Consider the following 16,613-nt stretch of genomic DNA (forward strand, 5'->3'; position numbering starts at 1 on the left):
ACCGTTAGCTTTCTTGTCTGATTATCGTTGTTTATCGTTGCAATCTCCTGGGTGATTTGGAATTGCTCTAGCTCTGATTCTCTTTTTAATTATCTTCATTCGTTTGATGAACACTATACTGCACGCACAACACTAATGTAGTATTAACGCAAACAAGGGCAAGTAAAATTTTACACTTATACACTTCAACAATAACCGATAAGCATCGGTAAGAAGTAGGTGACATAAAATATGACAAGAAAAAACGATAAAATAAAAATAACAATAAATTCTTCAAAACATAAATTTATACATCATGCAACACTATAACGAATAATCCTTTTACAAGCGGAATTGTTTACATCGTTCCATTCTCTACTCTTTCCATAAAAGAACCCTGTTAGCGCGTTAAGAGAATGGTTGTCCTCAACACAAATCAAATGGTAAAGTAATGTCTTCCATCTTTACAGTAGCGAATACATTTCTTTTTCTTTTCTGCCCACTTTTTGTCTCCTGCTTTTGTGTAATTGTACGAAAGTTTTATGTTTTCTATCTTTTAAATCATGTGTGTTCACTAGCCCAGTGTTTTTTTACTTTTATCCTCTCCAACATACTTTTAATATAATTCCCGAACTTAGAATAGCGTCTATCAACCATACTTTCATTTTTGTTATGTTTCGCCGTTGGGTTTTGTTATTTGTTTTTTTTTTTCTTTTATTTGTAATTTGCTCATAAACATTTCATCTACAGGCAATTATAACACACACACGTTCACACGGTACACGATCATCAGTGTCGCATGGTTTGCAGTACATCCATCGATTGCTCTATCTATTAGTTATAATTGATAAACTTCATTCAATGAAGTACACTAGACTGGAGGGGGTGTTCTCGAGAGTTTTTAGCTTTTAATGTTCTGTTTGTGTTTTTTTTTCTTTTATGGTTTTTGGTTTGATGGTAATTTTTAACTTTCACACACGAAAATCACGTATTTTATTTCTTGTTTTGTTGTACGCTTACATTTACTTTAAATGCACCGCAATTTTTGGTGATTAATGTGTTTTTTTTTCTCTTTTGTTTTTATTATGTTTCATTTTGTATATTAAACAAAGCACCACATAGAATCGAGAGGAAAATTTTGTTGGTTTCTTGCATTTACTGTGCATAGTCTTTTTTTGTTATATCACTTGTGCGCCTAGAGCAAGACGAAGTGAAAAAAATGCTAAGAGCATTACAGATACATCCCAAAATGACGTATTGACCCAACAATTATAAAAACTGAAGCCACACATTACTGTTATCATTCCCAGCTACGTTTAAATATGGCCAGGTCAAGGAAAAGACCCAAGACATCCGAAGGTTGCAGTTCCAAGAAAGGATTATTACATTGTCGTCATCAAACTGTGGATAAAAATTTTGTCACATTTAGCCACCTGAAACAGGATGTCAAAAAGGAGTAAATCTTGAGATACATTTGCCTTTCTGTAATTAGTTTCTATATGGCGCATTCTTTCGGTTCACTTATAGCTTCATGTACCATAACGAGTGGTGCAGTCTGTATTGTGTTATTTCTGGAATGTTAATTTCATTCCTGATTTTAATCGATTTTCTAGTGTGTTAGTGTGACGCTTGTGTTTGATTTCAGCTTACGTTAAGCATATTTTTTTTGTCTGAGCAAAGTTTACCATTCTTTAGGAAACTACAAAACGTCGGGATCGGTGAAGCTTTACTTACATAGATAGCTAGTGAAGGGAGATAATTGGAAATTCATTTTTATAACATTGTGTTGATTCGTTACTTTATAATTGTTGTTAAGTAGTGTTTTATATAGTCGCATTTCCTGCTGTAATCAGTATGAATAGATCAACCGATAGTCACAAAAACAATACCCACATGTTAATGCAAACGTGCAAAAGAACATTGATGTAGAAAGGTACAGAGAGCGAAATTTGATAACGTTAAACTGCCTTAACTGTACACGTTTTGTTGTACAACTAAATTGAATAAAACACCTGCATCGTATGGATATTTGCCTTGATGCAGAATGGTGTTGGTTGCGAGCAGGATTGAAATACATACAGATTTTGCTTCCACACACAGAGGATAGATAGTACATTCAGAAAGTAAAGTATAACATCCGATGGTTTCGTTCCGAAACATTCCTAATTCAACCCCATAACATTACCCCATTGATTTTTTTCGTGATTTTAGAATACTGGGAAAAGCATTGGCGCATTGCGGCTGCCGGGTCGCAACGATTGTTATCATATTTGCTCTACTTGTAACTGATAATCATAATGATAATTGTAATAAAAGCAATAGTATCACACAACTTTTAACGCTTACACGGAATACCCCACTGGATGGACAGGTGGTAACGGTTTGTAGCTCTACACACTAACACAGGCCACCTTCGTCTTCATCATCACCAGCTGGACCTGCCGATGGTTTGGCGGTAGTCTTACGAATTGCATGCAATAAAGAATTGAAGAATTATGAAAAGAACAAGGAAGGAACATTTGTCAATATACTTACATCGCCCGATGTACCACTGTTGGGGGAAACATAAGAGGCTGCCGCATTTTCGATGACATTCGCTTTCGGTGCGATTGAAACGCCCTTGGGAAGTGGTAAATCGCGGGCCAATCTAGCGTATTCCACATCCATGTGCCGGATGAATGGTGACGAGAGGGCTCGTTGCGCCAGCTCCGGATCCTCATCATCGTACGCCTGTAATGGTGAGAATAGAACATGTTTTGAACAAATCCACACGGCCACAAATTGATGGCCACACGGCCACACTAACCTGCAGCAACGATTCCAACGTTTGCACTTCTGCAGCATCGCAACAGTTACCCCATTCCTTGAAGGCTTTCTCTGCGGCAACATAATCTCCGCGGGCAAGCTGTACCAGCACCAGGGCCACTGCTAGCCGCCCGATAGCACCATCCGATCCGACCTGCTGATGCAATCCAATCTCTCGCCTAATAGCATCTGCTGCCTGATCGTACATACCAAGCTTAACCATAATACGGGCCACTTTGCTAGCATACTCGGCGCCCTGCCGGGTCGAATCTTCAATCTGTGTGGGATAAACATGTCTATAAGCAAACGAAATCTTCAGAGGAAGATCACTTTCCGTCTACGCACCGTAACAACATCGACTGCCTGCTTGTACAGCTGTAGTGCGTCTTCCGGGTGCGTCTGTTCCAGTATCTTTGCCGCCTTATCCAGTACGGTCGCTCCCGATTCCGGTGAGCCGTGTTGCTGGTAGAGATTGCAGGACCGCTCAGCCAGTTTACGTATATCACCGAGGTTGTTCATTTCCTTGCATATCAGTATAGCTTGATCGAGACACTTTGCTGCGTGGAACAGGGCACGATTCTGACGATGACAGTCGGAAGATTTCATCAAGCAGTCACGGCACTGGTCCAACGACTTTGCGTTCCGAAAGCAGGTGGCTAAAGCGGAACGTGCACAAAAATGCGTTTATCACATTTGGCCATCCAGGGCATGGAATGTGTGATAGTTTACCTGCTTTGTTATACTCTTCAGCTGCATTGTCGTAATCTGGTCTCCATTTCAGCAGCGATGTCTTCAAGCTAATGGAAAATTGCAGATGAAAAAACAAAACAAAAAAAATCAACATCGTCTGTTTGCGCTTCGTCAACACATCAGATGTACCATTTTTCGGCTTGTCGGATATGTTCCTGAGCTTCTTCAATTTTGCTCGACATGTTTGCACCTCAATACAGGATCAGCGAGATGATTTGATAACGTACAGACAACTGCAGGATTATTGCTACTGTTGGTACTGTTTTTCTCGGAACCCACCCCCAGAGCACAATCGATGTTTCCGGACTCTGTGAAAAACGTTTGCACGCAATTACGCACACACAGCACAATGATAGGCAAAACAGTACGATGGACGGCTGAAAATTTGCACCGAAAACACCCTAAATCGTTAAGAGCTCCCTGGGAAGGTCCCACAAAAAACGGCAATCGAATTTATTGATATAAAATTTTTCTTCACTTCCCGCACTGACAGCTCACACGCCTTGGGTTTCCTTTGTGTCAAAATGGGCAATCCCGTATGACAGGATCATGGTGTATAACAACAGCACTGAGATAAAGATCTAAGTTTTCCCAATTAAATTCCTGGAATACCAAACACTTCTCGAGATTATCCAGCTTCTTATGTTAATAATTATGCATATACGATTTATTACAATTCAGATTATGTACACGAATTTTGCCACTTCACAGTTGAAGTGTAGCACCCCTGACCAGTGCAAATGCTGTCAGTTGAAAAAACGACAACAATCGTATAACAGATGCTGCCTTTTATTTTCCTCGCTGTCACTAATTGTTTACTCTTCGGAAGAATACAACACGCCGCCTCCAATCTTTTCGCATTTAGCATACGGAAAGGAAATAAAATTGTGCTTTTAACCCGTACCAATACGATCCTTTCGATGGAGGAAGTTCAGCGTCATTCGGTGCACACATTGGTGTTCCGTTCGTTAAAACGTACCCATGATTTCTTTGTAGCCAATCAATCCTTGTTACCAGAGATTGACGAAAACATGTGAGCATATTAAAACAAGTGGCAACAAGTGAACGAATGGTTTCTTTATTACAATTACGTTCTATTTCTAGGGAAAAGCATAAATTTAATATCAAAGCTCGGGATACGTATGGTTTGGTGTTTGATCGTGCTGCCAAAGCAAAGGCTTTGGCAGCCAAGAGAGGAGACAGTGACCGTGGCGACGTACAGAACGGTGTAAGGGATGGCGGTAAGTACAAGCGACTGCAAACAATGGCCTTTGTAAAAGATTAACAAACCCACTTCCTTTTCAGTGTTGGCTATAACGGCCGGCGAACAGGAAGGAATTGCGCCGGATGGAACCAATACTCAGACAGCACTAGTACCGGCATCAACACCGTTGTCGCAGAATACCACCAGCGCAGTGCAAATACTGCCGAAGAAAGCACCTACCATTCCTAAACCCAAATGGCATGCTCCGTGGAAGCTTTGTCGCGTCATTTCGGGTCATCTCGGATGGGTACGATGCGTTGCGGTTGAACCAGGCAACGAATGGTTTGCAACCGGTGCTGCCGATCGCGTTATTAAAATTTGGGACCTAGCCAGTGGGAAATTAAAGCTCTCACTTACCGGGCATGTCAGCACGGTACGGGCACTTGCCGTAAGCCCTCGTCATCCGTATCTTTTCAGCTGCGGTGAGGACCGGCAGGTAAAGTGCTGGGATTTGGAATACAACAAAGTGATACGGCACTACCATGGGCACCTTTCGGCGGTGTATACGATGTCACTGCATCCCACGATCGATGTGCTTGTAACGGCCGGTCGTGATTCGACGGCACGTGTGTGGGATATGCGTACCAAAGCAAACATCCACACACTGACGGGGCACACGAACACGGTCGCGAGTGTGGTAACACAGGCGGCCAATCCACAGATCATTACTGGCAGCCATGATTCGACCGTGCGATTGTGGGATCTGGCCGCTGGAAAGAGTATGTGCACGCTGACAAACCACAAGAAAAGTGTACGTGCGATCGTACTGCATCCGTCCCTGTACATGTTTGCATCGGCTTCACCGGATAACATAAAACAGTGGCGCTGTCCGGAAGGGAACTTTATACAGAATCTCAGTGGACACAACTCGATCGTGAACTGTATGGCGGTGAATCCGGAAGGGGTACTAGTGTCCGGTGGAGATAACGGAACGATGTTTTTCTGGGACTGGCGCACCGGATACAATTTCCAACGCTTCCAGGCCGCAGTACAGCCCGGTTCGATGGACAGTGAGGCAGGCATTTTTTCCATGACGTTTGATCAGTCCGGTTCGCGGTTGATTACTACCGAGGCGGACAAGACGATCAAAATTTACAAGGAGGATGACGAAGCGACGGAGGAATCGCATCCGATCAATTGGCGGCCGGAAATTATTAAACGTAGGAAGTACTAAGCGTAAGGCCATGGCTACACTGTACAAGAAATACATTTAATTCTAATGCAACCAATATAAAATACCATTCTGATAAAACTCAACAAAATTGACATCAAATTATTGAATAATATTTGAACGAATAAACCAATTCTTTTTGTGCACATTAAAATATTTTTTTCTAGTTATTTTATTCCTCCAGGGTTTCATATAATCAAAGATTATTGGTTGTAGCATTTTAAAACGCTTTTTTAATTTTTGAAGAATTATTTTGTAGGTATATGTAAACTAGAGTAATAGTTTCCGTTAAATATTTAATCGACATCCGAAGGGCGCGTAGAGAAATTGTTTTGCATACATCTTGCTTTGCGAAACTCGAGCCCACACCGGCATAATATTAAGGAACTTATATTTTATACCAATATTTTTGTTTATAGAAATAGTTTTTCATTCATACAAATTCAAAAATTTGCTAAAATAATTTTATGAAATGTCACCTGCATGTCCACAACCCCCGCTAGCGTCATCCGGAAATGTCATCTAGATGGCAAGTCATCGTCATCGCTGCTTCGCGTTCGTCGTTGTCTTCGCTGTTCCTTGCAGTGTGCGCTTGCGGTTGTAGCTCTATAACCTAGCCTGTAGTAAGAGACTGAACTAGATTTTCAACACCTCCGAACGCAAAGGAAACTCATCAACAAAGGAAGTTCGCACTCGTAGTAAGCTACGATACATCTGATTGCTAGGAATCGGCAGCAAAAAGAAAGAAAGTGAAGTGCGGCGTTACATTTCCTAGCGGATACATTTGTACACCTTAAAAGCACGAACCGTGCGATTTCTAGCAGAAGAAGCCCTCCATTCGGCACGAGAAGGTTCAACAACGGGAGCTTGAGTTGTTTTAATCCCATCAGCAGCGAGCCGGGGAAAAAACCGTACTTCAAATGGCCGACAGCAAGAAGTGAGTAGAATATTCGCGTACTTTTGGCATAGTTTCGTTGCGATGGGAGGCGTGGGAATGTGGTTGTGGCAAACGAAAGTGGCCGGGAAGTAAGAAAAAAGGACAATGTTGCAGTTTTTCTTGCGGAAAAAAGGCACCGGGAGTTTCGGCTGTTGGATTGTGTGATTTCACAAAGAAAGAAGAAAGCAGGCACGTCTTTTCCGTCTAGTGTGTCATGTTTGTACGTAGAGGGTTTCTATTGGCTGAGCAGCAGCGGCCTGTGTTGTGTGTGCGGTTGTGTGTGTGAGGGGATTGTACGTCTCTTGCTTCAATTTTCGCTTGTCACGATATGCGTTACTTCGCGTAATCGTTGGTTAAAAATGCATCACATAAAAGTAAACTGGGCAAAATGAATCCTTTCCGAATTGATCAGGGATATGTTTTTCCTAAATTTTACTTCCTAAATCTGCGTGCAAAAATGAAGCAAAATGACCGGTAATCTGCTTTCAATTAGGCAGTAGCGCCGTTTCCGTGATGGCTCCCTTCGATAGCCACATAAATATTGAACATACAAAGAGAAGGATGTTGTAATCACATTACAATTTTCAGCATTTGCTAGTTTTATTAAATGAAATTGATTGTGAATTAGTTCTGAAACGATTGTGACTAAAACAGGGATAAAACATCTTAATATCAAACGTATGTAGAATGTACATGTTGGAAGGAACTATTCGTAAAGAAATTTATGCGATGATGGTCTCTTTCTGTCCTACGCCCTAGCTCTCGCGGAAAGGCTAATAACCTATGCGTCCCTTGGTTTCGAAAAGATGACGCTGTCCAAACAGAAATGCAATTGAATGATGGTGTTTTGTTTTGTGTTGTTATTCTGTATCCCTTCGGGGTTCTATTCATCGTCCTTCATTTTCATTCCATTTTTTCCCGTTTTTGCTTTTAGCGAGGATTTGGCAACTGCCATCCTGAAGCGCAAGGATCGTCCGAATCGTCTGATCGTTGATGAAGCCGGCAATGATGACAATTCGGTCATTTCGCTGTCACAGGTGAGTAATTATTCGTGGTGATGGAGTCGAAGAAATTCACTCGCAAGTCACCAACGAATATGTTATTGAACGATAGATAAGCAACAATTTTGTGTTTCCCATTCTCCATGGCTTGCCTTCAAACTTTTCTTAAAACTACAAAAATATTTCACAATATGAAGTAATACGTACCAAATCTGTAAAGTATTGCAAAGCTATCAATATATTTAGAAGATAAATATTGGTTATACTTGGTTGAAGGAGAAATTAGCGCTGAACCCTTAATGACATGTTGAAGCAGCTGAAGAAGAGTAGTAAAAAGTGTTTTGTTTTATTTTTTAGGCGAAAATGGACGAGTTGGAGCTTTTCCGCGGTGATACGGTGTTGCTGAAAGGCAAGCGCCGAAAGGAAACGGTTTGCATTGTCCTGTCGGATGAGAACTGTCCGGACGAGAAAATTCGCATGAACAGAGTGGTGCGCAACAATCTGCGCGTATGGCTCGGGGACGTAGTGATGATTCAATCCTGCCCGGACGTCAAGTACGGTAAGCGCGTGCACATCCTACCGATCGACGATACGGTCGAAGGCCTGTCGGGCAATCTGTTCGACGTGTACCTCAAGCCGTACTTCCTGGAGGCGTACCGACCGATCCACAAGGACGACACATTCGTCGTTCGCGGTGGTATGCGTGCGGTAGAATTCAAAGTGGTGGCAGCCGATCCTGAACCGTACTGTATCGTTGCGCCGGAAACGGTGATTCACTGCGAAGGAAATCCAATCAAGCGCGAGGAGGAAGAAGAGACACTGAATGCGGTCGGGTACGATGATATCGGTGGATGCCGTAAGCAGCTGGCCCAGATCAAGGAAATGGTCGAATTGCCGCTGCGCCATCCGTCGCTGTTCAAGGCGATCGGTGTGAAGCCACCGCGTGGTATACTCATGTACGGTCCACCCGGCACGGGTAAAACACTGATTGCACGTGCCGTTGCGAACGAAACCGGCGCATTCTTCTTCCTCATCAATGGGCCGGAAATTATGTCCAAGTTGGCGGGCGAATCCGAATCGAACCTTCGCAAAGCGTTCGAGGAGGCAGAAAAGAATTCGCCGGCAATCATCTTCATCGACGAGATCGATGCCATCGCACCGAAGCGTGAGAAGACGCACGGTGAGGTGGAACGGCGAATTGTCTCACAGCTGCTCACGCTCATGGATGGTATGAAGAAGAGCTCGCACGTGATTGTGATGGCAGCAACGAATCGTCCCAACTCGATCGATCCCGCACTGCGCCGTTTCGGACGTTTCGATCGTGAGATTGATATCGGTATCCCGGATGCTACTGGCCGGTTGGAGGTGCTTCGCATTCACACCAAGAACATGAAGCTAGCGGACGATGTCGATTTGGAGCAGATTGCGGCCGAATCGCACGGTCACGTCGGTGCCGATTTGGCTTCGCTGTGTTCCGAGGCGGCTTTGCAGCAAATTCGCGAGAAGATGGATCTGATCGATCTGGAGGATGATCAGATTGATGCGGAGGTACTCAATTCGTTGGCCGTATCGATGGAAAACTTCCGCTACGCGATGACAAAGTCGAGCCCGTCCGCGCTGCGCGAAACGGTGGTGGAGGTGCCGAACACGACCTGGACCGACATCGGTGGTCTCGAGAATGTGAAGCGCGAGCTGCAGGAGCTGGTACAGTACCCGGTCGAACATCCGGACAAGTTCCTGAAGTTCGGTATGCAACCGTCGCGCGGTGTGCTGTTCTACGGGCCGCCCGGATGCGGTAAGACGCTGCTCGCCAAAGCCATCGCCAACGAGTGCCAGGCGAACTTTATCTCCGTCAAGGGCCCAGAGCTGTTGACGATGTGGTTCGGCGAGTCGGAAGCGAACGTGCGCGACATCTTCGATAAGGCACGTTCCGCTTCGCCCTGTGTGCTGTTCTTCGACGAGCTGGACAGTATCGCAAAGTCCCGCGGCGGTAATGTGGGTGATGCGGGCGGTGCCGCCGATCGTGTGATCAATCAAATTCTGACGGAAATGGACGGTATGGGGGCGAAGAAAAATGTGTTCATTATCGGTGCCACCAACCGACCGGACATCATCGATCCGGCCATCCTGCGTCCGGGCCGTCTGGATCAGCTGATCTACATTCCGCTGCCGGATGAAAAGTCACGCGAAGCCATCCTGCGTGCGAATCTGCGCAAGAGCCCGGTGGCGGAGGATGTCGATCTGAACTACGTGGCGAAGGTGACGCAGGGCTTCTCGGGTGCTGATCTGACGGAAATTTGCCAGCGTGCCTGTAAGCTTGCCATCCGTCAGGCGATCGAGGCGGAAATCCGGCGGGAGCGTGACCGTGCCGCTAATCAAAATTCGGCCATGGATGTAAGTAAACGTCTGGGTCCCGTTGTACGGAATGCTTATTTATTGCTTTCTATTTTTTTTATCAGATGGATGAAGAAGATCCGGTGCCGGAAATTACTCGTGATCACTTCGAGGAAGCGATGAAGTTTGCCCGCCGTTCGGTATCAGACAACGACATCCGCAAGTACGAAATGTTCGCCCAAACGCTGCAACAATCTCGTGGCTTCGGGACCAACTTCCGGTAAGTAACCGTTGAATTGGCCGTTTGACGGGTTTTGGCATATTATTGGTTTGTGATTTAATGATTTAAATCCTTTCGTTGTCTAGATTCCCCTCGGGACAGGGCAGCTCAAGTTCGCAGGGTCAGGGTTCGTCACAACCGACGAGCAATAATCCCGGCGATAACGGTGATGACGATCTCTACAGCTAGATTGCCGGTTATAGACACATCTATCCCTCTCCTTTATTAGACTAGCAGTTGCTCCGTTGCCACAGCTGCAGTCTTTCATCATACAACAGTAAAACGTTGCCCTTCGCGTGTATGTGTGTGCCCCATAGTATGTGTGGTTTGTGTGTGTTTTACACACATTATTGCCTTCTCCCTACATAAGTTCCATCCGTTCTCCCTTCGACTCAGGCACTTACAAGCCCGAGGTGCTGTATCTTTTTAAAACCGGCTAGTAGAGGAAGAGCGAAACAAAATGACTGGTTAATAGTAGTAGTGCGTGATGTAGAAAGTAGAAATCAATAGAGCAGACGAAACGATACCGCATCCGAGTGAAACAGGACATCAGCAGGAGCACCACGACAGAGGACATGAAAAAGATATTGGGAGATATAGGTTGCAGCATATTAACTGTGAGGGCGACAGACATACGAGAGGCAAACCAATCGCGTGCATCTCTAATTCCAGCTCCAACGGTAGGAGGGGGAACGTACTGTGTATGTAAGACTGCGTAACAGCAGCTGGTGGTAGCCTCTTATTCATAATAATGATTTTGAAGCAAATAAGAAATGAGATACATTAATTCTAAGACTAGCTCTCCTTACCTTCGTCCTCCTTTTTATTTTTCAAACACCCATCCCCTTCAGTCCTATGAGCCACAGACTCCCCATTCCGGTTCCGGTTTTTCACTGGCTGGTTTGTTCTTACTTTTCCATGCGGTAAAAGCAACAAAAAGGTTCTCTTCAATTCGAATCATATTTGGGGCCGGCGTATATAGTAGAAATAATAATTCGCACCCTTAAATCGTCATTCTTGAGTAGGTTAATACGTCGATTCCAATCCATTTCTTGGTTAGGACGGTGTGGAACGTGATACGCGAAGGTGGCATTACGCATCGCTCGAAGTGCAAGGAATTAATGACAAACAATTCAGCAAGTTCGTCCCCGTTTTCAGTTACAGAAGTACATTGCAGCAATGCAGCAATGCAGACGTTTTGCGTGTGTGTTTTTTTTTCTCTTGGGGACACACACAATAGCAGCGTGGTAATAGCGTGTAACCGTTCGCATACTTCTACAATTGTATTTTTACACTGAAACAAAAACACTGGAAAATAATGAAATGGGTGAAAAAGAAAATAAACATGAAGAAAATAGGTACAGACGTACACGAACGACTCGTGGATTGGATTTTGAATCGTGGGTTTCAATGTTTTTCTTGTTCACAGTTCCGTTCACAGTTCCTTACGCGTTTGGCTGACGTGGAGCCGAGAGATGGGAATCATTCTCTATTTTGCGTCATCTTTCCTCGAGCTACTGACAGCGGTCTAAGGTTTCTGCTGATTTTCGTTTCTTATCGTATGGGATGTACAATCCGACAACATAATCACGTGTTTCAGTTCAGGTTTGAGTTCACGTGACTCATTATCCTAAAAAAGCTTTGGTTGCACACGGCCGTGTTTGCTGAAGACAACCCGATCTGTCCGTGCTCCCTTTCAAGATATGTATTTAATAATATTTCTCGTTATCAGTTTTGTATCAGTATGAAAGAATTGTGTTATATACAGCAACACGTGTATTGAACAAAGTTTGCATTTTATTTATTAACTTTACACTTTTTACCAGAATACAGTTTCTCTGCTTTTCTGACACCTCCTGGCTAGAAAGTTGTGATCCCTTTCAGGATCGTGTGCCTACTTAACTGACTTACAGACTACACACACATAGCCGGAATACCTTGCTGTGTGTTTTATGTGTGTTTATATGGGTATAGAAGCTTTCATTAACCTTTAGGAAAATTGGTTGCCGATATGCTTCATATTTGGCCATCATGGTATACCATGCGCAACGGTTAACTATCTGTGGCCATCCTTAGCCCAATAGTCGCATTTTGCGTATTGGTGGCACGGTTCAATAGAGATTACCGATCCTGCAATTGCAACCGACCCTCGTACAGCTTTACTGTTGAATTATAATTATTCTTGTCGTTAATGGCTTTCGTGTGCTCTAAAAATGTTACGGCCATAATCAATTTAAAATCAAGCGCCAGTTGATAAAATTAGTCTAACCGACCATCGGAAATCTTGTGCAGTAACGATTCGTCCGAAATAAACGCTTACACTTAAGGACACTTTTTCTGCACCGTGCCTGTTCTCCTATCCTTGGGATTGGTGTACGATACGATGGAAGATATTTTGCCTGTTTTCTGTACTAAGTGGTTGGCTTTTACGAGCAACTAAAAACGAATCAAAATGTGTTTCTATCTTGAACAGACGTTGTTCGATTTTCGTTACTAGCTGTGTTAACGTAACCGACATAAACCTATACTCTCCTTATGCAAAGAATGCTCTGGACAGTTTACAGCTACATTCGAAATTCTTCCTACCCTGTAGATGGTAGATCTGAGGAGTAGTGCATTTCCACGATTACACCAAAACAATCCTATCGCGATGAATTAACGCGTTTAGGCTTCGTTTCATTTTACCTTCGGGATGGTAACGTTCCGCTTTACCATTGCATTCGCTGCGCTGCGAGTCGTGATGCTTCCCCTTTGCGGCAGGGTAGCAGTTTCCTTTCCCGCCACAGCTACCGTAGTGTGACGTCGTTGTTGCGATGTTGATTCACTCTTCGCCACAACCAGTGCGGGCGGGTCTGGTTTGCTTACGGTGGACACTTTCGTGCGGTTAGCGACACTGCTGATTATGATCGGTGGAGCGGATTGCCTGTTTGCCGCTCGGGTATTGCGAATTTGAATGTCCTTCATATTGGTCAATGCATTCACGCCTTCTGCCGACTGTTGGTCTTGTGCCAGTGGCGTTGGTGGTGGCGTGGATGATGATGATGATGATGATGCTGGCGATACTGGAGTGCCGGGTATTGGCTGCTGTGGTGGCGTTGACTCAAGTGATCTTACACGATTCGTGCCTACCATCTCGATCGCTAACAGGTTCCACCGCTTCAAGCGATCGATCAAAATGGCCGACTTTTCCTTCGGCAGCTCCAGTTCGCGAAGCAACAATATCAGCTCCGATTGTGTGATTCTATGCGGTGTATCGTCTTGCTCGAGCGTTACTTTGCTGCCGGGAGAAACGGTAGCAGCAGCAGCAGCAGCAGCAGGCGTTACGTTCAACGACGTTTGGTCAGTATCGGCCAGTTGTTGAGCGATCACGGGCGTTATAATTTTAATGGTCTTCTCATTGCTACTAGCAGAGGAGGATGGAAGATCTTTCATGTTAATGAAACAATATTTCGCGGGCGTTACCTTTGGAGTTTTCTGTTGCTGCTCTAGTGTTGCATTGTTCGGTTGCGTTGTAGCAACAGTTGCTGCTTTTAGTGAAGCAGCGATATCTGCGGACTGTTTGGCGATCATGGACGGTGTGATTTTGATCGTCATTTGCTCACCTTTGCTAGCGGATGATAGATCTTTCGCGTTATAGCAGCGAACAGGGCGTATTGGTAGAAGTTTATGTTCCGTAGGAGATGAAGTTCGTGGTTCTATCTTTATTACTTTCAATGCCGTAATTTGCTTTGTAACCGCTGGTTGTGTTATCGTTGGTTCTTTTTCTTGTTGCTTTGTTTCAGCTTTACCAAGTTCACCATCGATGGATTGTATTTTCATTAATTTGTTAGGGATCGGCTCTTCTTCATCCTCAACAACTTCGATTTTGATTGCCGGATGTGGCGGATCCTCCACCGGTGAATTCGGCGGACTTGTTTCTGAAAAGAGATCAACCGTGATCAATGCTTACATCCATGAACGACTATAAAACGCTTGTCTTACCGCAATTCGCTGCATCTTTGTTCAGCGAGAACACGTTCAATATTCTGGGGGCGTTCAGGTTGCTGGATGTCGCTGGACGGCTTATAATCGCTGACGGGTTGGATGGGAGCAGCTTTTTGCACTTTTCCAGCACAATCGTTGGTTCGGAATTACGGAGCCGAACCTTCGTTAAGCCGTACGTAAGACAAACGCCTGGATCGACTTTACGCTTGAGCGTACTCGTACTGACGACGGTTGGATTCGTCTGCACATTGGAAACAATGTTCTGTACCGGAAGGCTACGTCGTACTACCTGCATTACATTGGCTGGCTCCCTTATTTTGATCTGTCCGGGGTATGTGCGCATAAGATTCACTGAACTGTCATCCTTTTCTTTAACTACTGTTACCGGCGCACGGCTCTGTGGTGGTTGAGATGCAACTATTGGCCGAGCTGCAAAGAGTTTGGGCCGTACGGCGGATCTTAGCACAGGATACTCGACTGGGACAGGCGCCTGTACTAATCTAGCATTATTCTTATCGGTCAATGGAGCTGTACGCGTCAAGCAAAAGTAGCAATCCGTTTCGTGATCACTAGGTGCGCTCCAAAGCATCGGTATAGCGAACGGCAGCTCCGGTTTCGGACACATGCCGTTCTTCCAACGCAACAGTGCATTGTTGCAGATGTTGCAGACGGAGGGTGGCCCTTGTAAATAGTTTTCCTTGCTAGTTCGCACCTTAAAGTGTGCCTCGTACGCTTCCAGCAGAGGGCGCGTCATGATCGAACGCTTATGGTGCGACAGTATGTAGAGACCACATACGAAGCAGAATAGATTTTTGGGATTTTTACAGCAGGGCTTTGACATGACTGGAGAGTACATTTGCTTGCTGTTTCGTCGACAGATGCACACCTTTATACTTGTCCTCAAGGATACAATAACCAACCAAGGTTTCTCGGCTTCTCAGGGTCAACGGCGTAATGCACCAATATCCGTGATCGGAATCGTTCACTGCCTGCACCGTTGCTGGATCATTCTTTAGTTGGTTTTGGGAACATATAATATAGGTACAGATTTAGAAGAAATCATCAAACATGTTGGTTTAAGCAATAATTGCAGTTTGTACAGTACCACTTAACAACGACGCACTATGGCTTGTATGCACCGAGTCGCGCTATAGTCAAACATCGATGCAGTGTCCGGGTCAGTTTTTTTTGTGCTTTAGTATACCGCCGTACGTAGATGACAGATACTATGAGTAGTTAACACCGAAATAAAAAGAACAACTTATACGAAAAGGGAGAAAAATATTGAATAAACAATCAAAAACGCTTCCATACACTTAGCAAAAGATCTCTTTGTAGAAATGTCCAAGTTTGACATTAACTCATGTTGTTTACCCGCGCTGACGCTCTAGACAGAGCTGTCATAGTGTTTGAATAGGAGATGGTCTCTACCCGCATCAATTTGTCTTTTAAAATATAAAGATACTTTTTAAAAAAAATTAAATAAATATTTCACTAATTTGCAAATGCATTTCTGAAATATATGACTCAGAAAAGTAATAAACAATTTCAATCAAATCAAATTACGTTCAAACTAAAGCCAGACAAAGGGGAAACGTTCCGTAACGCCTCTTTAGCGGTACGACTAATCCGAAGCACATAGCAAAAAGTGAAAAACTGTTTGTCCACTGTCCAACCACTAGCACTTGAAAAGGATAATACCACACCTAAAATCTTCTGTAAGTAAATTTCATTCTTTATTCAAGTATGATTGATAAGTTTGCTTAAAAAGCATTTGCTGTCGGATGTAAATTTGATTCTGACTATGTTTACTATAGTTTCTTTAAATCAATAGCATAATCATAAACCACGAAACGCCAACATCGCTGAAATATGAAATGGTACCATAAGTAATGTTTGTACAAACGAAGGAGAAAAATTGCTTAATTCTCTACTCACCACATGCAGCTGTGTGTCTTGGGCTCCCCAAATGAACCAAATCCATAAAGATATTTTTAATCGTTCGGTTGAAAGGACCTATCCAAGTCTGGGAACAGCAAAAACAGCGAAAGGTGTCGTTTTTACGAGCGTAACAAAAGAGTGATGTAAAATTACTCACCCCAAAGCAC

The 16,613-nt window shown here is 44.0% G+C and overlaps 4 protein-coding genes across 5 annotated transcripts; 2 read left to right on the plus strand and 2 right to left on the minus strand.

Annotated features, from left to right (window-relative positions):
• Positions 1-564: 564 nt before the first annotated feature.
• LOC125770581 (gamma-soluble NSF attachment protein) lies at positions 565-4,043 on the minus strand. The gene is made up of 6 exons (XM_049440312.1): positions 3,664-4,043; positions 3,514-3,581; positions 3,130-3,440; positions 2,786-3,061; positions 2,515-2,709; positions 565-2,439 (listed from the first exon to the last, which is right to left on the minus strand). Exons 1-6 carry the CDS (start codon positions 3,714-3,716, stop codon positions 2,377-2,379), a joined length of 966 nt encoding a protein of 321 aa, XP_049296269.1. The 5' UTR covers positions 3,717-4,043; the 3' UTR covers positions 565-2,376.
• Positions 4,044-4,329: 286 nt separating this feature from the next.
• On the plus strand, positions 4,330-5,978 carry LOC125770579 (pleiotropic regulator 1). The gene is made up of 3 exons (XM_049440309.1): positions 4,330-4,567; positions 4,639-4,775; positions 4,840-5,978. Exons 1-3 carry the CDS (start codon positions 4,455-4,457, stop codon positions 5,970-5,972), a joined length of 1,383 nt encoding a protein of 460 aa, XP_049296266.1. The 5' UTR covers positions 4,330-4,454; the 3' UTR covers positions 5,973-5,978.
• A 488-nt stretch (positions 5,979-6,466) lies between these two features.
• LOC125770577 (transitional endoplasmic reticulum ATPase TER94) lies at positions 6,467-11,890 on the plus strand. Its single transcript, XM_049440305.1, has 5 exons — positions 6,467-6,906; positions 7,841-7,943; positions 8,265-10,301; positions 10,367-10,521; positions 10,608-11,890. Exons 1-5 carry the CDS (start codon positions 6,890-6,892, stop codon positions 10,708-10,710), a joined length of 2,415 nt encoding a protein of 804 aa, XP_049296262.1. The 5' UTR covers positions 6,467-6,889; the 3' UTR covers positions 10,711-11,890.
• Positions 11,891-12,296: 406 nt separating this feature from the next.
• On the minus strand, positions 12,297-16,599 carry LOC125770578 (uncharacterized). 2 transcript variants are annotated; one of them, XM_049440306.1, is made up of 3 exons: positions 15,611-16,599; positions 14,503-15,515; positions 12,297-14,438 (listed from the first exon to the last, which is right to left on the minus strand). In XM_049440306.1, the coding sequence occupies exons 2-3, from the start codon at positions 15,359-15,361 to the stop codon at positions 13,198-13,200; spliced, it is 2,100 nt and encodes a 699-aa protein (XP_049296263.1). In that variant the 5' UTR covers positions 15,362-15,515; positions 15,611-16,599; the 3' UTR covers positions 12,297-13,197. The 2 variants fall into 2 exon arrangements, with proteins under 2 accessions (XP_049296263.1, XP_049296264.1); XM_049440307.1 differs by lacking the exon at positions 15,611-16,599 and having other exon boundaries at positions 14,503-15,587.
• Positions 16,600-16,613: the final 14 nt, after the last annotated feature.

This window comes from Anopheles funestus, chromosome 3RL (assembly GCF_943734845.2).
Source record: "Anopheles funestus chromosome 3RL, idAnoFuneDA-416_04, whole genome shotgun sequence".
In the NCBI taxonomy this organism is placed as follows: Eukaryota; Metazoa; Arthropoda; class Insecta; order Diptera; family Culicidae; genus Anopheles; species Anopheles funestus.

Bases quoted from the DNA above. Each gene is read 5' to 3' on its own strand.
- LOC125770581 (XM_049440312.1), bottom strand. From the start codon at position 3,716: ATGTCGAGCAAAATTGAAGAAGCTCAGGAACATATCCGACAAGCCGAA. The intron at 3,062-3,129 runs GTGCGTAGACGG...TATCCCACACAG, and splicing joins AGGCAGTCGATGTTGTTACG to ATTGAAGATTCGACCCGGCA. The intron at 2,440-2,514 runs GTAAGTATATTG...GCAATTCGTAAG, and splicing joins ACAGTGGTACATCGGGCGAT to ACTACCGCCAAACCATCGGC.
- LOC125770579 (XM_049440309.1), top strand. From the start codon at position 4,455: ATGGAGGAAGTTCAGCGTCATTCGGTGCACACATTGGTGTTCCGTTCG. The intron at 4,568-4,638 runs GTGAGCATATTA...TTCTATTTCTAG, and splicing joins CCAGAGATTGACGAAAACAT to GGAAAAGCATAAATTTAATA. The intron at 4,776-4,839 runs GTAAGTACAAGC...CTTCCTTTTCAG, and splicing joins GAACGGTGTAAGGGATGGCG to TGTTGGCTATAACGGCCGGC.
- LOC125770577 (XM_049440305.1), top strand. The intron at 7,944-8,264 runs GTGAGTAATTAT...TTTATTTTTTAG, and splicing joins CGGTCATTTCGCTGTCACAG to GCGAAAATGGACGAGTTGGA. The intron at 10,522-10,607 runs GTAAGTAACCGT...TTCGTTGTCTAG, and splicing joins GGCTTCGGGACCAACTTCCG to ATTCCCCTCGGGACAGGGCA.
- LOC125770578 (XM_049440306.1), bottom strand. From the start codon at position 15,361: ATGTACTCTCCAGTCATGTCAAAGCCCTGCTGTAAAAATCCCAAAAAT. The intron at 14,439-14,502 runs GTAAGACAAGCG...ATCTCTTTTCAG, and splicing joins CAAAGATGCAGCGAATTGCG to AAACAAGTCCGCCGAATTCA.